At 34.9% G+C, this 19,447-nt stretch overlaps 2 protein-coding genes across 9 annotated transcripts in view; one reads left to right on the top strand and one right to left on the bottom strand.

The window, feature by feature from the left end:
* The window catches only part of METTL15 (methyltransferase 15, mitochondrial 12S rRNA N4-cytidine), a 372,683-nt gene extending 356,397 nt beyond the window's left edge, over window positions 1–16,286 (bottom strand). For 3 of the 8 annotated variants that reach the window (XM_082476638.1, XM_082476637.1, XM_082476639.1), the window contains exons 1-2: window positions 14,026–14,253; window positions 10,725–11,002 (exon numbers count right to left, since the gene is read on the bottom strand). In XM_082476638.1, the coding sequence (XP_082332764.1) occupies window positions 10,725–10,985 (261 nt within the window). In that variant the 5' untranslated portion in view covers window positions 10,986–11,002; window positions 14,026–14,253. Of the gene's footprint in view, window positions 1–10,724; window positions 11,003–11,960; window positions 12,010–14,025; window positions 14,254–16,176 lie in introns of those variants that run through there. The other 5 variants (XM_082476636.1, XM_082476634.1, XM_082476635.1 and 2 more) reach the window with 5 other exon arrangements.
* Window positions 16,287–16,329: 43 nt separating this feature from the next.
* Window positions 16,330–19,447, top strand: part of KIF18A (kinesin family member 18A) — a 90,121-nt gene continuing 87,003 nt past the window's right edge. Inside the window, exon 1 of the mRNA XM_082476602.1 lies at window positions 16,330–16,442. The gene's annotated coding sequence lies outside the window, so the exon portion shown is untranslated. The remainder of the gene's footprint in view (window positions 16,443–19,447) is intronic.

Here is a 19,447-nt window from a genome sequence, read left to right as displayed (position 1 = left end):
ACTTACGTCTGACTTTTAGAAATGGAAGATCATTTTCACAACCATGGAACCACATATATTTGGGGATTATCGCTGAACCAAAAACTGTAATTTCTAATTACCTTTTAAGTTAAATTTAAAACAAAAAAAGAACCTTAAATTCTCATATTTGAATAGCAAACATATAGGAAAGATTCATCTTCTGGGCTACAAAAAAGACCAAATTATAAGAAGATAATTTAAAGACACTGGATAGGCAAAAGAATCAATTAAGTTATTGGTCTTATTTATCCAGTGTCCTTTATAATTTGCTTCTAAATTCTAATGAAGATAATTATATACAGGGATAAAAATGCATTAAGCCACTGATAGAAAAGCAAGAATATTCTCACGGATACTAAACTTACTAGAAAGGGTGGATATACATTCAAGAAATACACTGCAATTATTAAAGATTTCAATATGAAAACTAATGTAATTATACATAGTTATTTATTTAAATAAATGTGTATAAAAATACATAAATGTAAAATAAGTATTTTAAATAGTACCACATCTTTAAGGGAAAATAAGCATGAACAAGTTATTCTCCTTTTAGTTATAAACGATGTATATACTTCTAAAACGCTAAAGAACTGTTAAAGAAACTAACATTTTGGGCATGATTGAGTAGTTCATTTACCTAAAGACCTTATTTCTTTACATATGCCAAATAAAATTTGAAAAAATAACCAGAAAACTCATTTTTGCATGAATTTTTCACATTTCTTATAACATGAACAAACATTTTATAAATAGCATTAAATATACACATTCCCATTAGAGAAAATATGCTAAATTTATCATTGGGATCCATACTCCCATATGCCCCACCCTAAAATTCTAAGAGGAATTTCTATATTTGATACTTTGAGTAAGATGGGTTTAACTAATACACATTAGAGCTGATAAACTGTAGATTTTACAACAAAAAATGAGTGATAAAAATTTTAATTAAATGATCAGATATAAGAATTCAATATTTAATTGTCTAATTGTTTTGTGTTTATTACTGTTGACTCCCTGAAAGATTTTAAATACCTTAACAACAGTATGTAAAATGTTCATCACATCACCAGGTAGTGCAGGCTACATATAAATGCTACTAATAGCTGAAATATCAGATAACATATTAAATAAATATGGTACTAATAAAATATTGCATATAATAAACACAAAGCTAATCATGATATCCAGTACTAATGGGATTTTAAAATATATATTAAAGACATATTTTAGAAGTATACATAGAAGAAATCTGCAAGAAATACAGAATCTGCAACAGTAAAATAAAAAAGCAACAATATTTCTTTTACTTGAAGGTTGGCATATAATTATAAAACAATCATCTATTTCTAGAAGCCATAATTTAATATAAAAAGAAGTGTTTTCTCAAAACAGTAACTTGCTCTTTTTTAAAACAAATTTTTATTATGCTAAAATACACATAACTTAAACCCACCATCTTAACCATTCTTAAGCGTATTTTTCAGTGGTAGGTATTAAATATATTCATAAAGTTGTACAACCATCCCTACCATCCATTTACATAACTCATTTTATCTTTTCTATTAAACAATAACTCCCCATTCCCCTCCCTCACAGCCCTTGGCAGCCACCATTCTACTTTCTGCCTATGAGTCTGACTACACTAAATGCCTCATGTAAGTGGAATCATATAGTATGTGTCTTTTTATGACTGGCTTATTCACTTAGCAAAATGTCTTCATAGTTCATCCATGCTGGAGCATACTGCAGGATTCCCTTCCTTTTTAAGGCTGAATAATACCCTATTTTATGTATAGGCCGCATTTTTCTTCTCTCTTCACCCATCAATGAACACTTAGGTTAATTCCATGTTCTAGGTATTGTGAATAATGCTGCTATGAACATGGGTGTGCAAATACTGCTTCAAGACCCGTCTTTCAGTTCTTTTGAGTATATACCCCAAAGTGGAATTGCTGGATCATATGGTAATATTCTATTTTAAATTTTTTGAGGAACTGCCATACTGCTTTTCACAGCATCTGTATCATTTTGCATTCCCACCAGCAGTGCACAAGAGTTCCAATTTCTCCACATCCTCACCAACACTTGTTTTCGATTTTTTTGACAGTAGGCATTCTAATGGGTGTGGGGTGGTATCCCATTATAGTTTTGATTTGTATTTCCCTAATGATTAGTGATCTTGAGCATCAATTTCATGTGCTTATTGGCCATTTGTATATCTTCTTTGGAGAAATGTCTGTTCAAGTTCTTTGCCCATTTTTGAATCAGATTGTTTGTTTTGTGTTGTTGAGTTTTAAAAATTCTCTATATATTCTGGATATTAAACCCATATGATTTGCAAATATTTTCTCCCATTCTGTGAGTCACCTTTTTAACTCTGTGAATAGTGTCTTTTCATGCACAAATTTTTAAAATTTTCATGAAGTACAATTTATCTATTTGTGTCTTTTGCTATCTGTCCTTTGGTGTTATATCCAAGAAATCACTGCTAAATCCAATGTTGTAAAGTTTTTGTTCTATGTCTTCTTCTAAGAGTGTTACAGTTTTAGGTGTTATATTTAGGTCTTTGATCCATTTAGAGTAAATTTTGTATGTAGTATTAGATAAGAGCCCCACTTCATTCTTCTCTCTGCAGATATCCAGTTTTCCCAGCACCATTTGTTAAAAAGACTGTCCTTTCCCCGTTGAATGATCTTGTCACCCTTGTCAAAAATCATTTGACCATATATGTGAGGGTTTATTTCTGGGTTTTCTTTTCTATTCCATTGGTTTGTATGGCTGATTTTACGTCAGTACCACACTCTTGATTACTGTACTTCTATAGTAAGTTTTGAAATTAGGAAGCATGATTCCTCCAGGTTTGTTCTTTTTCAAGATTGTTTTGACTATTCAGGGTCCCTTTAGATTCCACATGAATTCTAGGATGGATTTGGCTATTTCTACAAAAAACATCATTGGGATTTTGGAACAAATTTCATTGAATCTGCAGACTGCTTTGGGTAATATTGACATTTTAACAATATTAAGTACTCAAATCCATGAACACAGGATGCGTTTCTCTTTTTTATGTCTTCTGTAATTTCTTTTAGAAATGTCTTGTGGATTTCATTGTACAAGTCTTTCAACTCCTTGATTAAGTTTATTCCTAAGCATTTTATTCTTTTCAATGCTATTGTAAATGGAACTATATCATAATTTTCTTTTCGCATGTATAGTGATTTTTGTGTGCTGTCTTTGTATCCTGCTATTTTACTGAATTTATTTATAAGTTCTTTAGGTTTTGTTTTGGTTTGGGTTTGTGTGTGGGATCTACAGGGTTTTCTACATATAAGATCATATCATCTGCACAGATAATATTACTTCTTCCTTTCCAATATGGATGCCTTTTATTTCTTTTTCTTGACTAACTGCTCCAGCTAGAACTTCTAGTAGTATGTTGAACAGAATTGGTGAAAGTGGGCATCACTGCCTTGTTCCTGATCTTAGGGGAAACACTTTCAGTCTTTCCAGAGTATGATATTTACTGTGGGTTTTTCACATAAGGCTTTTATTAGGTTGAGGTAGTTTCCTTCTATTCTAGTTTGTTGAGTGTTTTTATCATGAAAAGGTGTTAAATTTTGTAAAACGTTTTTTCTGCACTGATTAAGATGATTACATGTTTTTTTTCCCTTCATTTTGTTGATGTGGCATATTACACTGATCGATTTTTGTATGTTGAACCATCTTTGCATTCCAGGAATAAATCCTACTTGGTCATGGTGTATAATTCTATCAATGTGATGCTGAATTCTGTTTGCTAGCATTTATTGAGGATTTTTGTGTCAGTGTTTATAAGGGATATTGGTCTGTAGTTTTCTTTTCTTGTAGTGTCTTTGTCTGGCTTTGGTATCAAGAAAATGCTGGCCTCATAGGATGAGTTAGAAAGTATTTCCTCCTCTTCAGTTTTTTAGAAAAGTCTGAGAAGGGTTAATATTAATTCTTCTTTGAATATTCAATAGAATTCACCAGTGAAGCCATCAGGTCTGGGGCTTTTCTTTGTCAAGAGATTTTTTGATTACTGATTCAATCTCCTTACTAGTTATAGGTCTATTCAGATTTTCTATTTCTTTTTTTTTTTTTTTTTTTTTTCTATTTTCTATTCCCTATTTAGTCTTGGTAGTTTCTGTTGTTTCTAGGAATTTATCCAATTAATCTAGGTTATCCAATTTGTTGGCATACAACTGTTCATAGTACTCTTATATAATCCTTTCTATTTCTGTAGAACTGATGGTTATGTCCCCATTTTCAGTTTAGTAATTTGAGTCTTCTCTCTTTTTCTCTTAGACCTTCCAGCTAAGATTGTCAACTTTGTTGGTCCCTTCAATTTGGTTCCATTGATTTTCTCCATTGTTTTTCTTTGGGTTTCATTATTCTTCTTTTCCTAGTTGCTTAAGTTGTAAAACTAGGTTGCTGATTTGAGAACTTTCTTGTTTTTTTTAATCTAAGCATTTATAGTTATAAATTTCTCCCTTAGCACTTCTTTTACTGTGTGCCTTCAGTTTTGGTATATTGTGGTTTTGTTTTCATTCATCTCTAAGTATTTTCTAATTTCCCTGTGATTTCTTCTTTGATCCATTGGTTGTTTAAGAGTGTGTTGTTTAATTTCCACAAATTCATGAATTTTCCAGATTTTGTTCTGTTATTGATTTCTAACTTCATCCCATTGCTACTGGAGAAGATACTTTAAATGATATCTGTCTTTTAAAATCTATTGAGACTGAATTTATAGCTTAACATATGGTTTATCCTGGAAAATATCCCATGTGCACTTGAGACATGTGTATGCTGTTGATGTTGGGTAGAGTGTTCGGTAAATGTCAGATCTAGTTGGTTTATTGTGTTAAGTCCTCTATCTCCTTATTTATATTCTGTCTGCTTGTTCTATAGACTATTGTGAGTGGGGCATTGAAGTCTCTAACTATTATTGTAGCACTGTCTCTTTCTCCCTTCAATTCTGTCAGTTTTTGCTTCATGTATTTTGATGGTCTGACATTAGGTGCATAAATATTTGTAATTGCTTTATCTTATTGCTGTACTAAACCTTTAATTAATTTTTTTTACTAAAATAGCCTTTTTGATTTAATTAAAATTCTCTTACTACTTCTACTTAATTAAAAATTAAGGTGAGGTTCCAGGAAAACTGTTTAAAAAACAGTTACATTTTTATTATTTATTTACCTGTGTGAATCCAAATTGTGCAAAAAAAAAAAAAAAGACCCTGATGTTAATTTCAAAGTTTTTGCACTCAACAAAATGTCTCACTGTTATACAATGCATAATGGACTTGATAACAAGTAAATTACATAAACAAATTCATACTATACAATACCATTTTTAACCTGTTTTATATTTGGGATGGATTGTTTATTAGAGAGAGAAAAAAAGAATACTTCTGTTAAAAAGTAGATGAGAACAGTATTCTATGGCTACACCATGGTACCTCCAGGATAGAGAAACATAAAATATAGGTCTTAACGAGGGAATGTCAAATAAGCTAAGGGAAAAATTTACAGACTGTACTAATTTTCAGAATTGTCAGGCAAAAACTTTTGCCATTATATAATCTACAGATATCTAATGGCATCAACCATGAGGGTCCTATCCAGTGTTATTCACAGTAGCTAGAGAGAGCCAACTGTACATATTTCTTCCTAATGCTACATTCAGTAACACCAGGTTAGTAGCTTGAAATGTGCATGGTAGGAATTTGTATTTCATGGAAATCTGCAAACAAAATAAATCAAGGTTTTTGGTTTATTTTAAATCCGTACCCCACCCTGATCCACACACCAGGTGTTAAATACTTACCAGTACAACACTGGAAATATCACACTCCTGAAGGTATTTTGATACATAGGTCACTTAACTAGCTACACAATGTTTTAAAACAGAAACATTTTTCAAATAAACAATGGTAGAAAGAAGTGTAAAATAAAAATTTGCTTCCAAGAAAGCTATATGTTAAAAAATAAAGGAGAGGACACTGCATCTTGACACAGTCCATTCTATCTGAAATTTATTAGTTCTTTCTTTAGGAAAAAAATGTATCTCCCTACATATGCTATAGCACAGGTCCTGTCTCATATAAAAGTTCCTAACTTTTTCAATAATTTGAGGTTAAACAAAATAAGCTCCTCCTTTCTGTTATCGATCAGCCTTTAATATTTAAAGATAGTAAACCTATAGTCCCAGGATTTTCTCTTTGATGTTCACTCTCTGTTTAAAGATTATAAAGGATTTAAAGTAAAACAAGTGAAATACTGAAATTGATGTTAAGAAAAATCCATTATATAGAGCATAGGGCATTTTTTAGAAAGAAAACTATCATATCTTGTACCATGACAGCTTTGGTAAATCAAGTAATGATGAAATTAATATTAAATGTTAGACTATCAAAAGAGATAAAATACTTATTTTGAATATTTAGAAACCCAACCTTAAAACCTTAGCCTGACATTTATCATAATCTATTTTGCATCAGTTGGGTACCAGCTCATTTTCTCAGTCCTCATATCTGTTCCTTCACCAGATTTCTCCAGTTACTTCATCAGACTGGGCCTGCCACACTGAGGCTGGAATCATATAAGTCTTGAGCCTGAGAAGCTACCATAGTACCCGAGGGACATTCCTTTTATCTGTGCCTCACATCTGTCCTCCAGTTTACTCTGACTTTTATTCATTCCCTTAAAAATCATTACAAACCCATCATGTTACAGTCCTTATGCTAGGCCCTGAAGATATAATGATACAATGGTAGACAAGATAAACATGTCCATGACTTTCATGGAGGGCAGTCTGCTAGGAGAGCTGTCCACTGAACAAATAATCTCATTAAAAAATTATAATTATAAATTATTATAAGTGCTATGAAAGTAAAGTATATGACTCCATGAATGTATTAATCAGGAGACCGCCCTCCTCTGTAGGCTCCAGAAAAGCTTCCCTGAGAAAGTGAAATTTAACTCAAGACCTGAAGAATGGTTCAGGCAAAAGAAACGGCACTTTTTCAGTTACAAACATGTTGGTTCCACCTTTGCTGCCTCCTGGCATTTTTCTCCTGAATTTTATTGTATCTAGCTACCAATGCTGACCTTCCTAATCCCCATAATAGTATCAGATAATGTTTATTGAGCTCATACTACTCAGAAGATATCATTCTAGGCGACTTACATAAATGAACTCATTTAACCCTTACAATGACCATACGAGATAGGTTGTATTTCTTCATTTTACAGATGAGAAATCTGAGGCAGAGGCATGATAAGCTACTTATATGAAATTACACATCTACTGGTACTAGTCCTTGCATGACCATCATGTCCCTCATAACTTTTCACTCCTACAGAAACTCTAAGGCACCAAGCTACATTAGCTACATTAGCAATACTACTGGGCAAAGAATACCAAGACTCCTATATCCTTCAAACTGCTATCATTTTCAACTAGACAGGATCATGCATATTTTCTCCAGCTTTCAGAAATAAGGAATAAAAAATTGACCAGGGTAGCCTACACTAAAACATCTTCAGGAGCAAGAAAAATGTCTTTAGAACAAGTAATACTTCCTTACAAAAGTTATTCCCCAGACTATGAAATAATGAGAACGGGGCAAGGAGAAGAATTATAATTTATTTAATTCCTTCTGTACCTCCCAAGGAAGAGGAAGAGGAATTTTTTTCTTTTAATTCAAACTCATAAATATTTTGCATGTATTTGCAAAACTAAGTTAATATGTAGTGAATTGGCTATGAAGAAATTACCAAAATCAATTATTTTCTTTAAGTAAGCATCTTTTAAATATTAAAGAAAAGGAAATAATTATTAAATGACTGAGGCCTCACTCAAAACTACATTTAAAGTTCCTGTTATGATCAAAGTTTCATTTGTAAATTTATCATTGAAGGTGATGTGAAAAACAGTAATTAAGTAGGTGATTGATACAGGTGAATGTATGACTCATAGTTTGCAAAGGAAAGTGATTTTGGGGAAAAGGCTCAGGAAGAAAAGCAGAAAATAATGGGTTCTGAAAAAAATGAAGACCTTTCCTGTCCAAGGACTGTCAGTAGTTCTTTATTACTTGAAGATTAAGGGAATAGTGAATAAAGCTGTCTGCCAGACAGCAGAAATGGTAAGAAATAACATTGTCTCTAAGTGTACCTCACATTAAAGTTCTCATAAATAACATTCATAAAATTAAACTTTCTATAAAAAGTTACTAGAAAACCCAACTCAAATCAGAACAATGGAAATGTCAAAATAAACCAACATTACAATTGTCATGAACTTGAACAGAATGAAACAGCAGGGTAGGTCAGGTTGTAGAATCGCCTAATTTTATTCCACTTGGTTTTTGAAAAAAGGCAGATCCAATACTGAATTAGGAGGAGACTTAGCCAGGTTTGTTTTTGTTTAGTTGTTTTTCTACTTCATGGGTTATTGCAAAATAAATATTTGGTTTTTGCTACTAGGGTTCAGCAAATTTATACAATGAATTTGGTTTCTGGTTCCAGAGATCAAATTCAAGCCATCAAATCCAGTTCCACATTTTTACTAACTGCCCCTCCCCTCTCATATATATCTCAAATATATATATTTATACATACATTTTAAAACTCACATTTTGGTATGAGTATTAATTACTATCCTTACCTTATGAATCTTTAAAGGAAATGAAGAGAATTTCATTTTGATGAAGTCATACTTAACAGGAAGTTTTATCCAATCTAATTTTTTAACTTACATTTTCATGTATATTTTGGAGTCCCTACTATGTGACAGCATTTAGCCAGATACTTTAAACACATAATCTCATTTAAGGATACTGGGTTTATTTCATTATATATATATATTGCCTGAGGATAAGGTAAACAGAATATTTTTTATGATAAAGCAACCTAAGTCCTATCACTGATGGCTTTTTAAGAGCTGTGTGTATGTGTTCACACACACATGTGTGCTAGACAATGGGTTCAAACCTATACAGTCTTGTTATAGAATCTTTGCTCTTAACTACTAAGCCACTATATGTTGGGAAAAGAAACAAAGAATGGCTTTTAAAATGAATATAACTGATTTAGGTAATAATAGTAGCTTCTAGAATAAGAGATCATAGTTCTGAAGTCAGTATGCTAATTACTATCAGCATAAAATTATAAACAGACATTTAATGAAAATTTACTATGATAAAAATTTCTTTTCCTTTTGTAAATATGATTAATTTTCAGAAAGACTAGTTTTTTCTTTTTGGATATTATATCACCTAACATTTTTGTGATCTTTTTATAGATTTTAAAGATTTTCATACCTAAGACCTTATACAATCCTGTTAGCAACACTATAAATAAGGCAAGTATGATGGATAATTTTATATGTCAACTTGGCTGAGCCATGGTGCCCAGATATTTGGTCATATATTACTCTGGATGTTTCTGTGAAGGTATTTTTTAGATAAGAATTAACATTTAAATTGCTGGACTGAGTAAAGCAGATTACCCTCCAAATAATGGGTGGGTCTCATCTAATCACTAGAAAGCCTTAATAGAACAAACACTGACCTCCCTGGAACAAGGAGGAATTCTGCCAGCCAAGTGCCTTTGGACTCAACCTGGAAATCTTACCTGGGTCTCTGGCCTACCAGCCTACTGTGCAGATTCTGAATTTACCAACCCTCTATAATCACGTGAGTTACTTCCTTAAAATCAATCAAACAATCTCTCTTTCTCTCTCTCTCTCTTTATACACACATACACCATACACCCCCCCACCACACACACACACACACACACACACACACACACACACACATATCCTGTTGGTCCTATATCTCTGGAGAACTCTCAGTAAGACAGAAAGGTAGCTGAAAACTAAGCCTAAGAAAACAGGGGACAGGAATTCAGATTTTTATCTTTGTCTCCAGTCATTCCTAAAAAGATACGAAAATTCTCAAGAAGCTATACTAGAATTCAGTTTTCATACCCTAACCACATAGCCGGAATAATGTTCTTTTCCTTTTAAAACTGTTATTTGACAAAACTAATCAACTCTGGAAAACAGTTTAGCAGATTCTCAAAAAGTTAGGCATAAAGTTATCATATGACCCAGCAATTCCACTCCTAGGTACATGCCCAAGAGAACTGAATACATGTCCACACAAAAACTTGTACATGAATGTTCATAGCAGCATTACTCAGAGTAGTCCAAATGTGGAAACATACATCTCATCAATTGATGAATGGATTTAAAAAAAAGCCGTATCCATACAATGGAATGATTCAGGAATAAAAAGAAATGAAGTACCGAAAAACGCTAAAATGTGGATAAATATTGAAAACATTATAAGTAAAAGAAGGCAGGCGGAAAAGACCACATAGTGTATGAATTCATTGATATGAAATGTCCAGATTAGACAAATCCATATACACAAAAAATAGATTAGTGGTTGTCAGGGGCAAGAAGGGGGTCAATGGGGAGTGAATGCTAATGGGTATGGGGTTTCCTACTGAGGTGATAAAAATGTTCTTGCATTAGACAGTGGTGATAATTGCATAAGCTTGTGAATATACTAAAAAACACTGAATTGTACACCTTAAAATTGTGAATATTAAGTGAATTATATCTCAATTAAAAAGTGTTAGAAAATATAAAACTAACCAACTTACCTGCCCTTTTTGTGGTGCCAAACAACGAACAACTTCATCCACCATCACTGGAATATGTAATTTAGTCATCGCTTCAGAATCTCTGTCTTGTAACTCCTGAGCTCCAGTTTGATCTGTTTGCTCCTGGGCTTCATATTCATTATATCTTTCTGCTGTAGCATGTATATTTTTTGGCCAGACACCCAAATTAAATATGCCAGATTCCAACCAGCACGAAAGAAATTTTTTATAGATTCTACAAAAATATGGGTATTGAAGCATTCTGTAGATCAACAAATCTAGAAAAAAATTTAAAATATCATGATTGTTGGCTTTTTTCAAAAGAATGTTATAATACTTGGGGGAAAGCAAATTAGTATGAAATATTTAACACAGGAAAAATATGTAAAATTCATCATCTCAGACAAGTGAAGGTGACTACCCTCCTTATGCAAAGCAAGGAACCCAAGAGAACCCCAGAAACTATCTGAAAATACAATTTTTAATGTGGCCTGATAAGCTCTGAGACCATTAATGTTTTAACCATCAGAGGTGTGAATATTGATTAATCAGTCATCATTTTTCTGAAAAGGATTAAAAACATTATTCTATTTTAGGTTCACATGGTCTTTTATTTCAAGCTCTTCTAACTGTTTTTCTCATAATGCTAAATCTTCATTTTCAATTTAACTTTGTTTGAAAAATTGTCCCTGAAAAAAGACTATGCATGTACAACCAAAAAGAAAAGGAGGTTATCAGTTTGTGAAAATCTTACAGATTTGTCATGGATATGCTCTGATGAAATCACCTCACCATGGCTTATATCAGTGAAATACATATCATTTTAAACTATAACTTTATAAACACTCCACTGAACACACTTTGGCACTTCATATCATTTTAATTATCTGCTCCCTGCCCCATGCCCCAAAAAAAGCAAGTAAATAACTGATATATTCCTTCGCTTTCTCAGCTCCATTTTATTCTGTAATCTGTAATTCTTTAAAATGGAGAGGAAAAAAGTAATTATATATTATATTAATAATTAATATATTATATTAATAATTAATAATTAATATATTATATTATTATATTAATATTATATATATATATTAAGAGAATACCCTTTGAAAACATTATGTTCTTTACCCATTTGGATGCAAGCAACATTTTTTATATTATTAAAGTAAATAACAATTTAACACTACTCTTTTCCTTCCTCGTGGATTATGAGTTATTTAAAAGTAAGAACCACACCTTTATATCCACGAAATCAGATGCACACTAGGCGCTTAATACGTGTTTTCTGGAAAAAATAAAAATGTAAAAGAATGGATGGATAAATTCCAGATTCTATAGAATTAACCTTGCTTTAGAAAATTTTACCTGTCTCACTGACCCTACCAAAAACCACATTCTCAAAATATTTAAGAAACATACATCTTGATTAATATGCCTTCCCTTCCTTTTGCATTAGAAAATGAAGAATAATGTTGAAAAGTCAATCACATGTAATGACTGGAAAATAAATAAAAATACATATTTGATATTATATAAATATAATATCAGTAAGATGTAACCTTGAGGATACCAAAGACATAATTCACAGAATTATGTTGTAAATGTGACACAGAAAAAATATGGCAAAAAAAAAATTTTAATGAGAGTTTTAAGTAAGATTTTGGATGTTCAGCAGTAACAAATTAGCCAAATTATGAATTATGCCTTATGTTTTCCAGAAAGTTTACAAAAGTAAGCCAAACTATGCTCTAACTTAGCATTTCTAACATATTTCAAAATAAAAGCTAACATTTATTGAACACTTACTAAGTACCACTTACTATTCTAAGCACACTACATGTACTAACTCATTCAATCCTTACCCCAACTCTTAAAGGTAGGTACTATTATTATTTCCATGTTGCAGATGAGGAAAACAGAGAAGTAATTTGCTGAAAAGTCACATAGCTGGAGAGCCATAAAGCTAGAACTGTAACATCAGCATTCTATCCCCAGAACTTTTTCTCTTAACCTATATGCTATAAACACAGCCCACTGGCTCTATTTAATACACTCATGTAATTGAATGGTACTTTGATTACACTATGACAAGGTATTTGTAGTATTCCATGAATTAGATTTTTTTTAAGGAGCCAATATTTTATTGCTTGGTCCTACTCCACTTGGAAATACAGTATACTGTGGGGCACCCAACAGAGGACACAGGAACGATGTACAGCCCTAAATAGTGGAAATGGAGTATTTAAACAATACAACCAATAACTTATTCGATTCTTTTGCCTATCCAATATATGTAAACAATCTATACTGTATGTTCAGATTTTGATTTTTTTAAAAAAACAAGCAAACAAACAAATAAAAAGCCCATCAACTCCAATATCAGAATCAGAACCACACAGGAAAAAGCAAATAGGGTAGAAAAAAATGCTTCTTTCAACAGCGCTTAATTTTCTTCTGCATTCAATTTCTTTGTATTTACTCAAATATATTCAAGGTACAAAGCCTGTAGATATTAGTATACACTAATTGGCTACTAATGTGGGTAAACATGGAGAAAAGGCCTCAATAATTAATCTTCCTTTTTGGTTGTGTCTTTGAATACCTCCCTAAAAATGGAAGGGGGCAAGTTCTAAAGGGAGTTCCTTCCCTCTCTTCTGCAGCCCCATATCCCACCAGATAACCCAGAGCACTTCCACAGTCCGCTAAGAACTAGCTCCCCTAAACGATTTAAGATAGTTTAACTTCCCTCTGTTCACAGAAAAGAAGCAGGATATCAGGAAACCTAAACTCTACAGCCAACTCTGTGGTTTCCTAGGCAAGCCATTTAACTTTTCTCTGCCAGCAAAATTCAATTTAAACTGCTGAGACCACGGAATTAGCCAGGTTACTCTTTTAAATGTGGGAACACAAAGGTGAGCGATACCTCTGAAAACTACTTGCTCACCGGAGCTACCAATTACCATCATTGCAGTCAGCTCCCCCTGAAGAGAAAACCCTTCGGAAACTTAATTCCTAAGGCCAAAAATTCGACCTGGAGGCTGGCACCCGAACACAGAGAAAGTGAAAGAGGTTCTAAAGAAAAAGTTAGAATCCATTCTTTTGCGTAAGAATTACACTCTGACAAGGGAAACTGTTTAGAAACTTCTGAACTCAGGATTAATGAGTGTTGAGGAGAGGAAGCGGGAGAGCAGAGGCGCGAGTTTCCTCTGTGCTGGGTGAATCCGGCAACCCATGGAAGTTCCCCCAAAGGTGAGGGGGGGGCTCCAAAAGAGCTCCCGGGACTCGGCCACTTTTTCCTCACCTGAGGCACGAAGATTTCTCAGTTGGCCTCTAACTCGGGCCTGCGACGACCACAACGGTGACAGAGAACCTGAATTTGCCGCCCGCACAAGTCCCAGCCCTGGGGGAAACTTGAGAGAACGGACAGATTGGGCCCACGTCCGCCCCAGCAACAGAGGACCGTCTGCCTTTGGTTCCGCTGCTTCCAGGCCCCAGCTGCCAAAGGGTCCCAGGAGCTCGGGGTTCCAAGTGGTGTTCCTGGGGGAGGTGAGGGATATAAGTCCCTAGCATTGCCAGGTTGAAATTCACTTTTACTTTTTTTTTTTAACGTCTGATGAAACCTCAAATCTCACTTTCCATTTTATCCTTCTCTCCACTCTTTTCAGTTTACTCTGAACCTATGTTAAATTTCTATGTTTTAAATAACATGGCAGTTAGTATACGCTAATTTCTAACAACAGGTGGGAATTTCTGTCTCCTTAGCACTACGTGTTTGGAAAGTTTTGGTTCTTTTCCCTACATTTCGTTACAAAATACGCCAGTTTCTTGTCCTTTCTGTTGTACGCCTTAATGTCTTGCCAAACTAAAGAGAAGCCAGCTGGCATAGTAAATCTACAATTCCTTAAAAATATGGACTTCAAAATCTGAACACTGTTAAATGGCAAGTGTAAGGCAGAATTTAAAGTTAAATGTAAAATAAGCATTTAGATTAGGTGTGGAAACACCTGTGAGACTGGTCAGCCTTATACAATGTGGGTATCAAAAACGACGAAATTTAAACACTTCTACTTACTTATTCACCAATGATCAGTGCACCTTTACAAGAAATTGGTAATATATGCCTATTTTCAGACTACATTAAGATAACATCTTAATATCACTTAATCTAGAAAGTATTTCAGAAACAAATGACTCCATTCTGAATTCGCTGGGTTGTACCCTTCAACAGAAATATTTTCCTTTAGAGATTTTCTGAAAACTTCAGTTTTCTCTTCAGTAAAATGAATAGTATCTACATCTCATGGACTGTTTCGAAAATTAAGTGACCAGATAACATATATAAAATTAATAAATGTCCAGGACATCAAAGGTAAAGTACTATAGAGTGAGTGCATATCTGAAATAAAATTAAAAGGCTTCTCAATTTTATTACCAAACCAAGCACCATACAAATCACTATCTCATTAGCAAAGATATATGTAATACAGCCAGCAATTAGTAGCTTTATTGATGCTCTATCCAGTGTTCAGAAAGAATCTTATAATATGCATCATATACAATACATAGTGCTTCTGATTTTCAATAGGAAATAAATGTCAATAATATGAGCGTTTCCCCTACATTGTTTCACTTATAATACTCTGCATTTGGTATTGTGCCATCCTGTATATATGGTGATGTTGAATCACTAGAGCATAAGCTCTGAGAGCGCAGGGATTTTGACTCAATTGTGTGCTATTATGTCCTTAAAATCTACAATCAATAACTGCTGAGTGAATGGATACAACAATAGTAACATAAAGAACAACAATAAAATTAAGATCATACTATTAAAAATATCCTGATAAATAAAAGATGAATTCTCTTAGCGAACACATTTCCCATTTTTTTCCAGGTATTTTTTTCTTTTTAAAGTGTACATTCTAAAATACTACCTACAACCCAGGCTTAAAAGCCCATTGCATCCAATAATGAACTAAGCCAATAAATTTAAATAAATTTATTTTGTAATGCCATCATTAGAAAGAAATGTAAAAAACAGCCATACAACAAATAATTTCAGAGTCAGCACTAAGGGAGTAGGCCTGGGGTTCCTGAGAAATGAAGCCTGGGGCCTCAAACCAAAGTCCTGAACTTTCAATTAACTGAGGCGAATTGACCCCAGTTCGGTCCAACTGAAAGTGGTTGGAACGAACAGGTCCATATACCTTCCAGATCATGGGATCTGTGCCTTGGAGGCCTCACTACTCAATAGAGAAAAGGAGAAAACAAATACCCAGAACCCATTAATCCACACCCAACAGGCTCCGCCTCTCCCCCTAGCAGAGGGCACCGCCAACCCCTGCCCGCACCCGTCTCACTCACACCCAGAACCCTGGGACCGGAGCCCGCGCCCACAGTCTGAAGGCTGCCTGAAGATCCCTGGCGGCAGCGCCGGCCTAGCCCCGCCCACCTCGGCCAACGCCTCCGGAAACTGCCGTGCGAGTTGCCACGGTGACACGGAGCAAGGTAGCTTCCACGGCAAGCGGCCGCTGAGACGCCGGGCGCCAAACTGCAGCGCGCCACGGCCACGTCCGGCGTGATGACGTCTCGAAGACGGCAGCCAATGAAACGAGGCGCTGAGAAAGCAGGCTTGGGTTTGAATCTCGTGGCTGAGTTTGAATCGCTGAGGGGCGGACATTGAAGTGAAGCGTCTCCGTAACCTCTCCGGGGCCTGAGGTGAGTGAAAGGCAAGAGAAGAAAACTCTGGTCTCGGGGACATTTCTTCAGATGACCCGTCTCGCAGGGAGCGGAGGGGTCCCGCCGCCTCAGGGATAGAGGACCAAGTGGGCTTGTTGACAAATACGGAAGCGTTAGGTGGGGCGGTGGGGGTGGGGATGGGGGTGGGCCTGGTTAGGGTCCCAGTGGAGAAAGTGAAAGGAAGAAGGAACTCGAGAACCCACTAGAATGTGGCTCTGCCTCATCGGGAGACCTCGACTGCTCAGCAGGAAGGTCAGGGATCTCCTGCCTGAAATTCTCAGGAAGTCGGAAGTTTTAAAGGGCATCTTGGCCCCTTTCCCAGACTTTGGCAGAACACTTTAACTGTCCGGCACCTTACAGTGTAAAGTTCCTTTCGGACTCCAAATTCAGAGTGTTTTGTTTCAGACACAGATGTAAATGTAACTCTGGGCTTAACTATCAAGGGGAGCCTTGGTTCACCAGCTTATAACCTTTTTGTCCAGCGAGGTTCTGCGTTAACCTGACAAAGGTCACTTGGGAACCTTCCCAGACCCCAACTGTAGCATCAAAATAAGACCTGCCAGCACTGACTAACGGGATTGCTGGGGATCAGATGAGCTATGGAAGAGATACTGGTTGACAAAGTGCTCTGCAAATGAAAGGGACTTAAAGCACTGAGAATCAGTTCTACCGTCTGTTCGTAGTTTCTGCGAGATTCGCCTTGAGGAGTGCTCATTAGGCACTCAGTTTCAGAGAAGTCAAGGCTGACTGCTGTTTACTCTATGAGATTATTTGACCAGAATTGAATAATTGTGCTGTATAACGTATAGTTTAGGTTACTAACTATTATCGGGTAGAATGTGTTAGGCATTCTACAGGTTTTAGTTGATAGTGTTATTCTACCACGGTCAGCGCCCCCCGCCTTGGATTTTGGGAGGTATTTTTGAACTTTGTTGCGGGAGAACGTAAGATCCAAAGGCTAGATACTGCTTGTTATTAAGCTTCTACTATTTTATAAGAATTGTATATTTCGGTACACAAAGATTATCTGCCTTTAACGGTAGTAATTGTCTCCTCTTCTGTTACTAAATAAGTATTTACAAGTACACAAAATTTTCATTTTAAAAATGTATCTTGTCCCACTATAAATATACCTTGAATCAATTAAGGTACACAATAAAATGACTTTTATGCTGTGAACTCTGAAAACTAGGAGGAAAAAATAGCCCAGATGTCAGTGCTGCCCTTCCCTCCATTTGAAATTTTCGTTCTTCCTTGATGCTTACAAGTTAATGGAAGCAGTGGCTCTAACACTCAAGTTATTTCCAATAAGAGGTTTAAGTTGCATAGAGACTATACATGATAGAGTGGAGGATGGTTCCTGGTCCTAACAAATGTTTATTGAATCTGAATCTAATTCAGATTTGAATTTGTATTTAAGAAATCATTTATAACTGTGTTACTCCACACATTCAAGAAAATTTATATGACCTTTCTGTTCCATTGTTTGAAAGCCTTCTGTTTTGATTCCAATAGACCAGAGTTGTTAAGAACATGGACTTTGGATTTGGACCTGGATTGACATTCTGGCTTCTCACTTACTCTCTCTTGTCATCTTGGAAAAATTCCTTAGCCTAAAGCTAAGTCTCTGTTTTTGTAAAATGGAGACAATAATAGAGTCTACTTTATCTTTTTAAGGATTGAATGAGATGATGAATGTCAGATGTTTACCATAATGCCTGGCATATAGAGTGTGCCCAAATGATCATCGTTGTTCATTATTACTAGCTATCACCATATCTACCTAATCCAAGAGTTCTCAATTAATAGCATATTTTCTGAGAATAGATAACTGTATGTGTTATCCAGCAAGCACAGAGAAATCATGAATTTTCAGTTTTATTTCAACATTCATTCAGGAGCCCCAGTACTAGGCCCTGAGAGGTTTCTGTCAAAAGTAGGCAAATAGTTTTAACTTCTATCAGAAAATTTCTGGGGGTTATATATTTACATCATGGAGAGTGATGATTAAATACTTGAGCTTTAGATTCAGTCAGTCTGAGTTCAAATTCTACGTCTTGTGCTTCCAATAGTGTGACTTTAGCCAGTTAACTTAATCTGTCTATACTACAGTTTCTCTCTATATAAAATCGGTATGATAATAATACCTATATCATAGGATTGTTACAGGGATTAAATGAGAAGTATGTAAATTGCTTAGCATATTTGTATTTGTAGAATAAGAGCTCAGGAGAAAGTATTCCATAATTGTTACTAAATGAAAGTTTGTCTTTAAGGTAAATTTTAATCTTGTTTTGTTTTGCTTTTTTTTGAAATAAAAATACCTAGACTTGTTTAAAATCCAAATAATACAAAAGGATATAAAGTAGAAAGTAAGCCTGCCTGTCACCCAGACCCTCATATTTTCCCATCATCAAGCAACTGGTATTATCAATTTCCTCTGTTCTCTTCCTGAGAGAGCCCATGCATGTACAAATATGTATATATCTTTTGAAAATACAAATGTTTGAATGCCAGGTCCACTATTCTGCACTTGTTTTTTGCACACATATCTTGAAACTCTGCATTATTTCATTCAGTTATTCAACAAGTATGTAATAAATCATAAATATCTGACAAGCCCTCTTCTAGGTTCTGGAGTGCAGATGAAGTTCATACTCTCATAGTGCTTACATTTTAGAAGGTAAATAAGCAATAACTGTGTAACCAAATAATATATATTTTCCAAGTAGTCTAGATACTAGGAAGAAAAATAAAGCAGATAAGGGATTAGAGAGGCACGGGCACGGTGATACAGTTTTGAATGGAATCTATAGGGAAAGCCTCTGTGACGTGACATATGAATAGAGACCTGAATGATGAACTGAGATATTAAGATTTGCGAATATCTGAAGGCAGAGCCTTCCAGGCAAAGAGAAGAGAAGATGCAGAGGCCATGAGGCCAGAATGAGACTGAGGTGTTGAAGGAACACTGAGGACAGTGT

The sequence above is a fragment of the Balaenoptera physalus genome (genome assembly GCF_965194825.1).
Source record: "Balaenoptera physalus genome assembly, chromosome: 10".
In the NCBI taxonomy this organism is placed as follows: domain Eukaryota; kingdom Metazoa; phylum Chordata; class Mammalia; order Artiodactyla; family Balaenopteridae; genus Balaenoptera; species Balaenoptera physalus.
The sequence above is the reverse complement of the archived record's forward strand: the minus strand, read 5'-3'. Positions and strand labels throughout refer to the sequence as shown.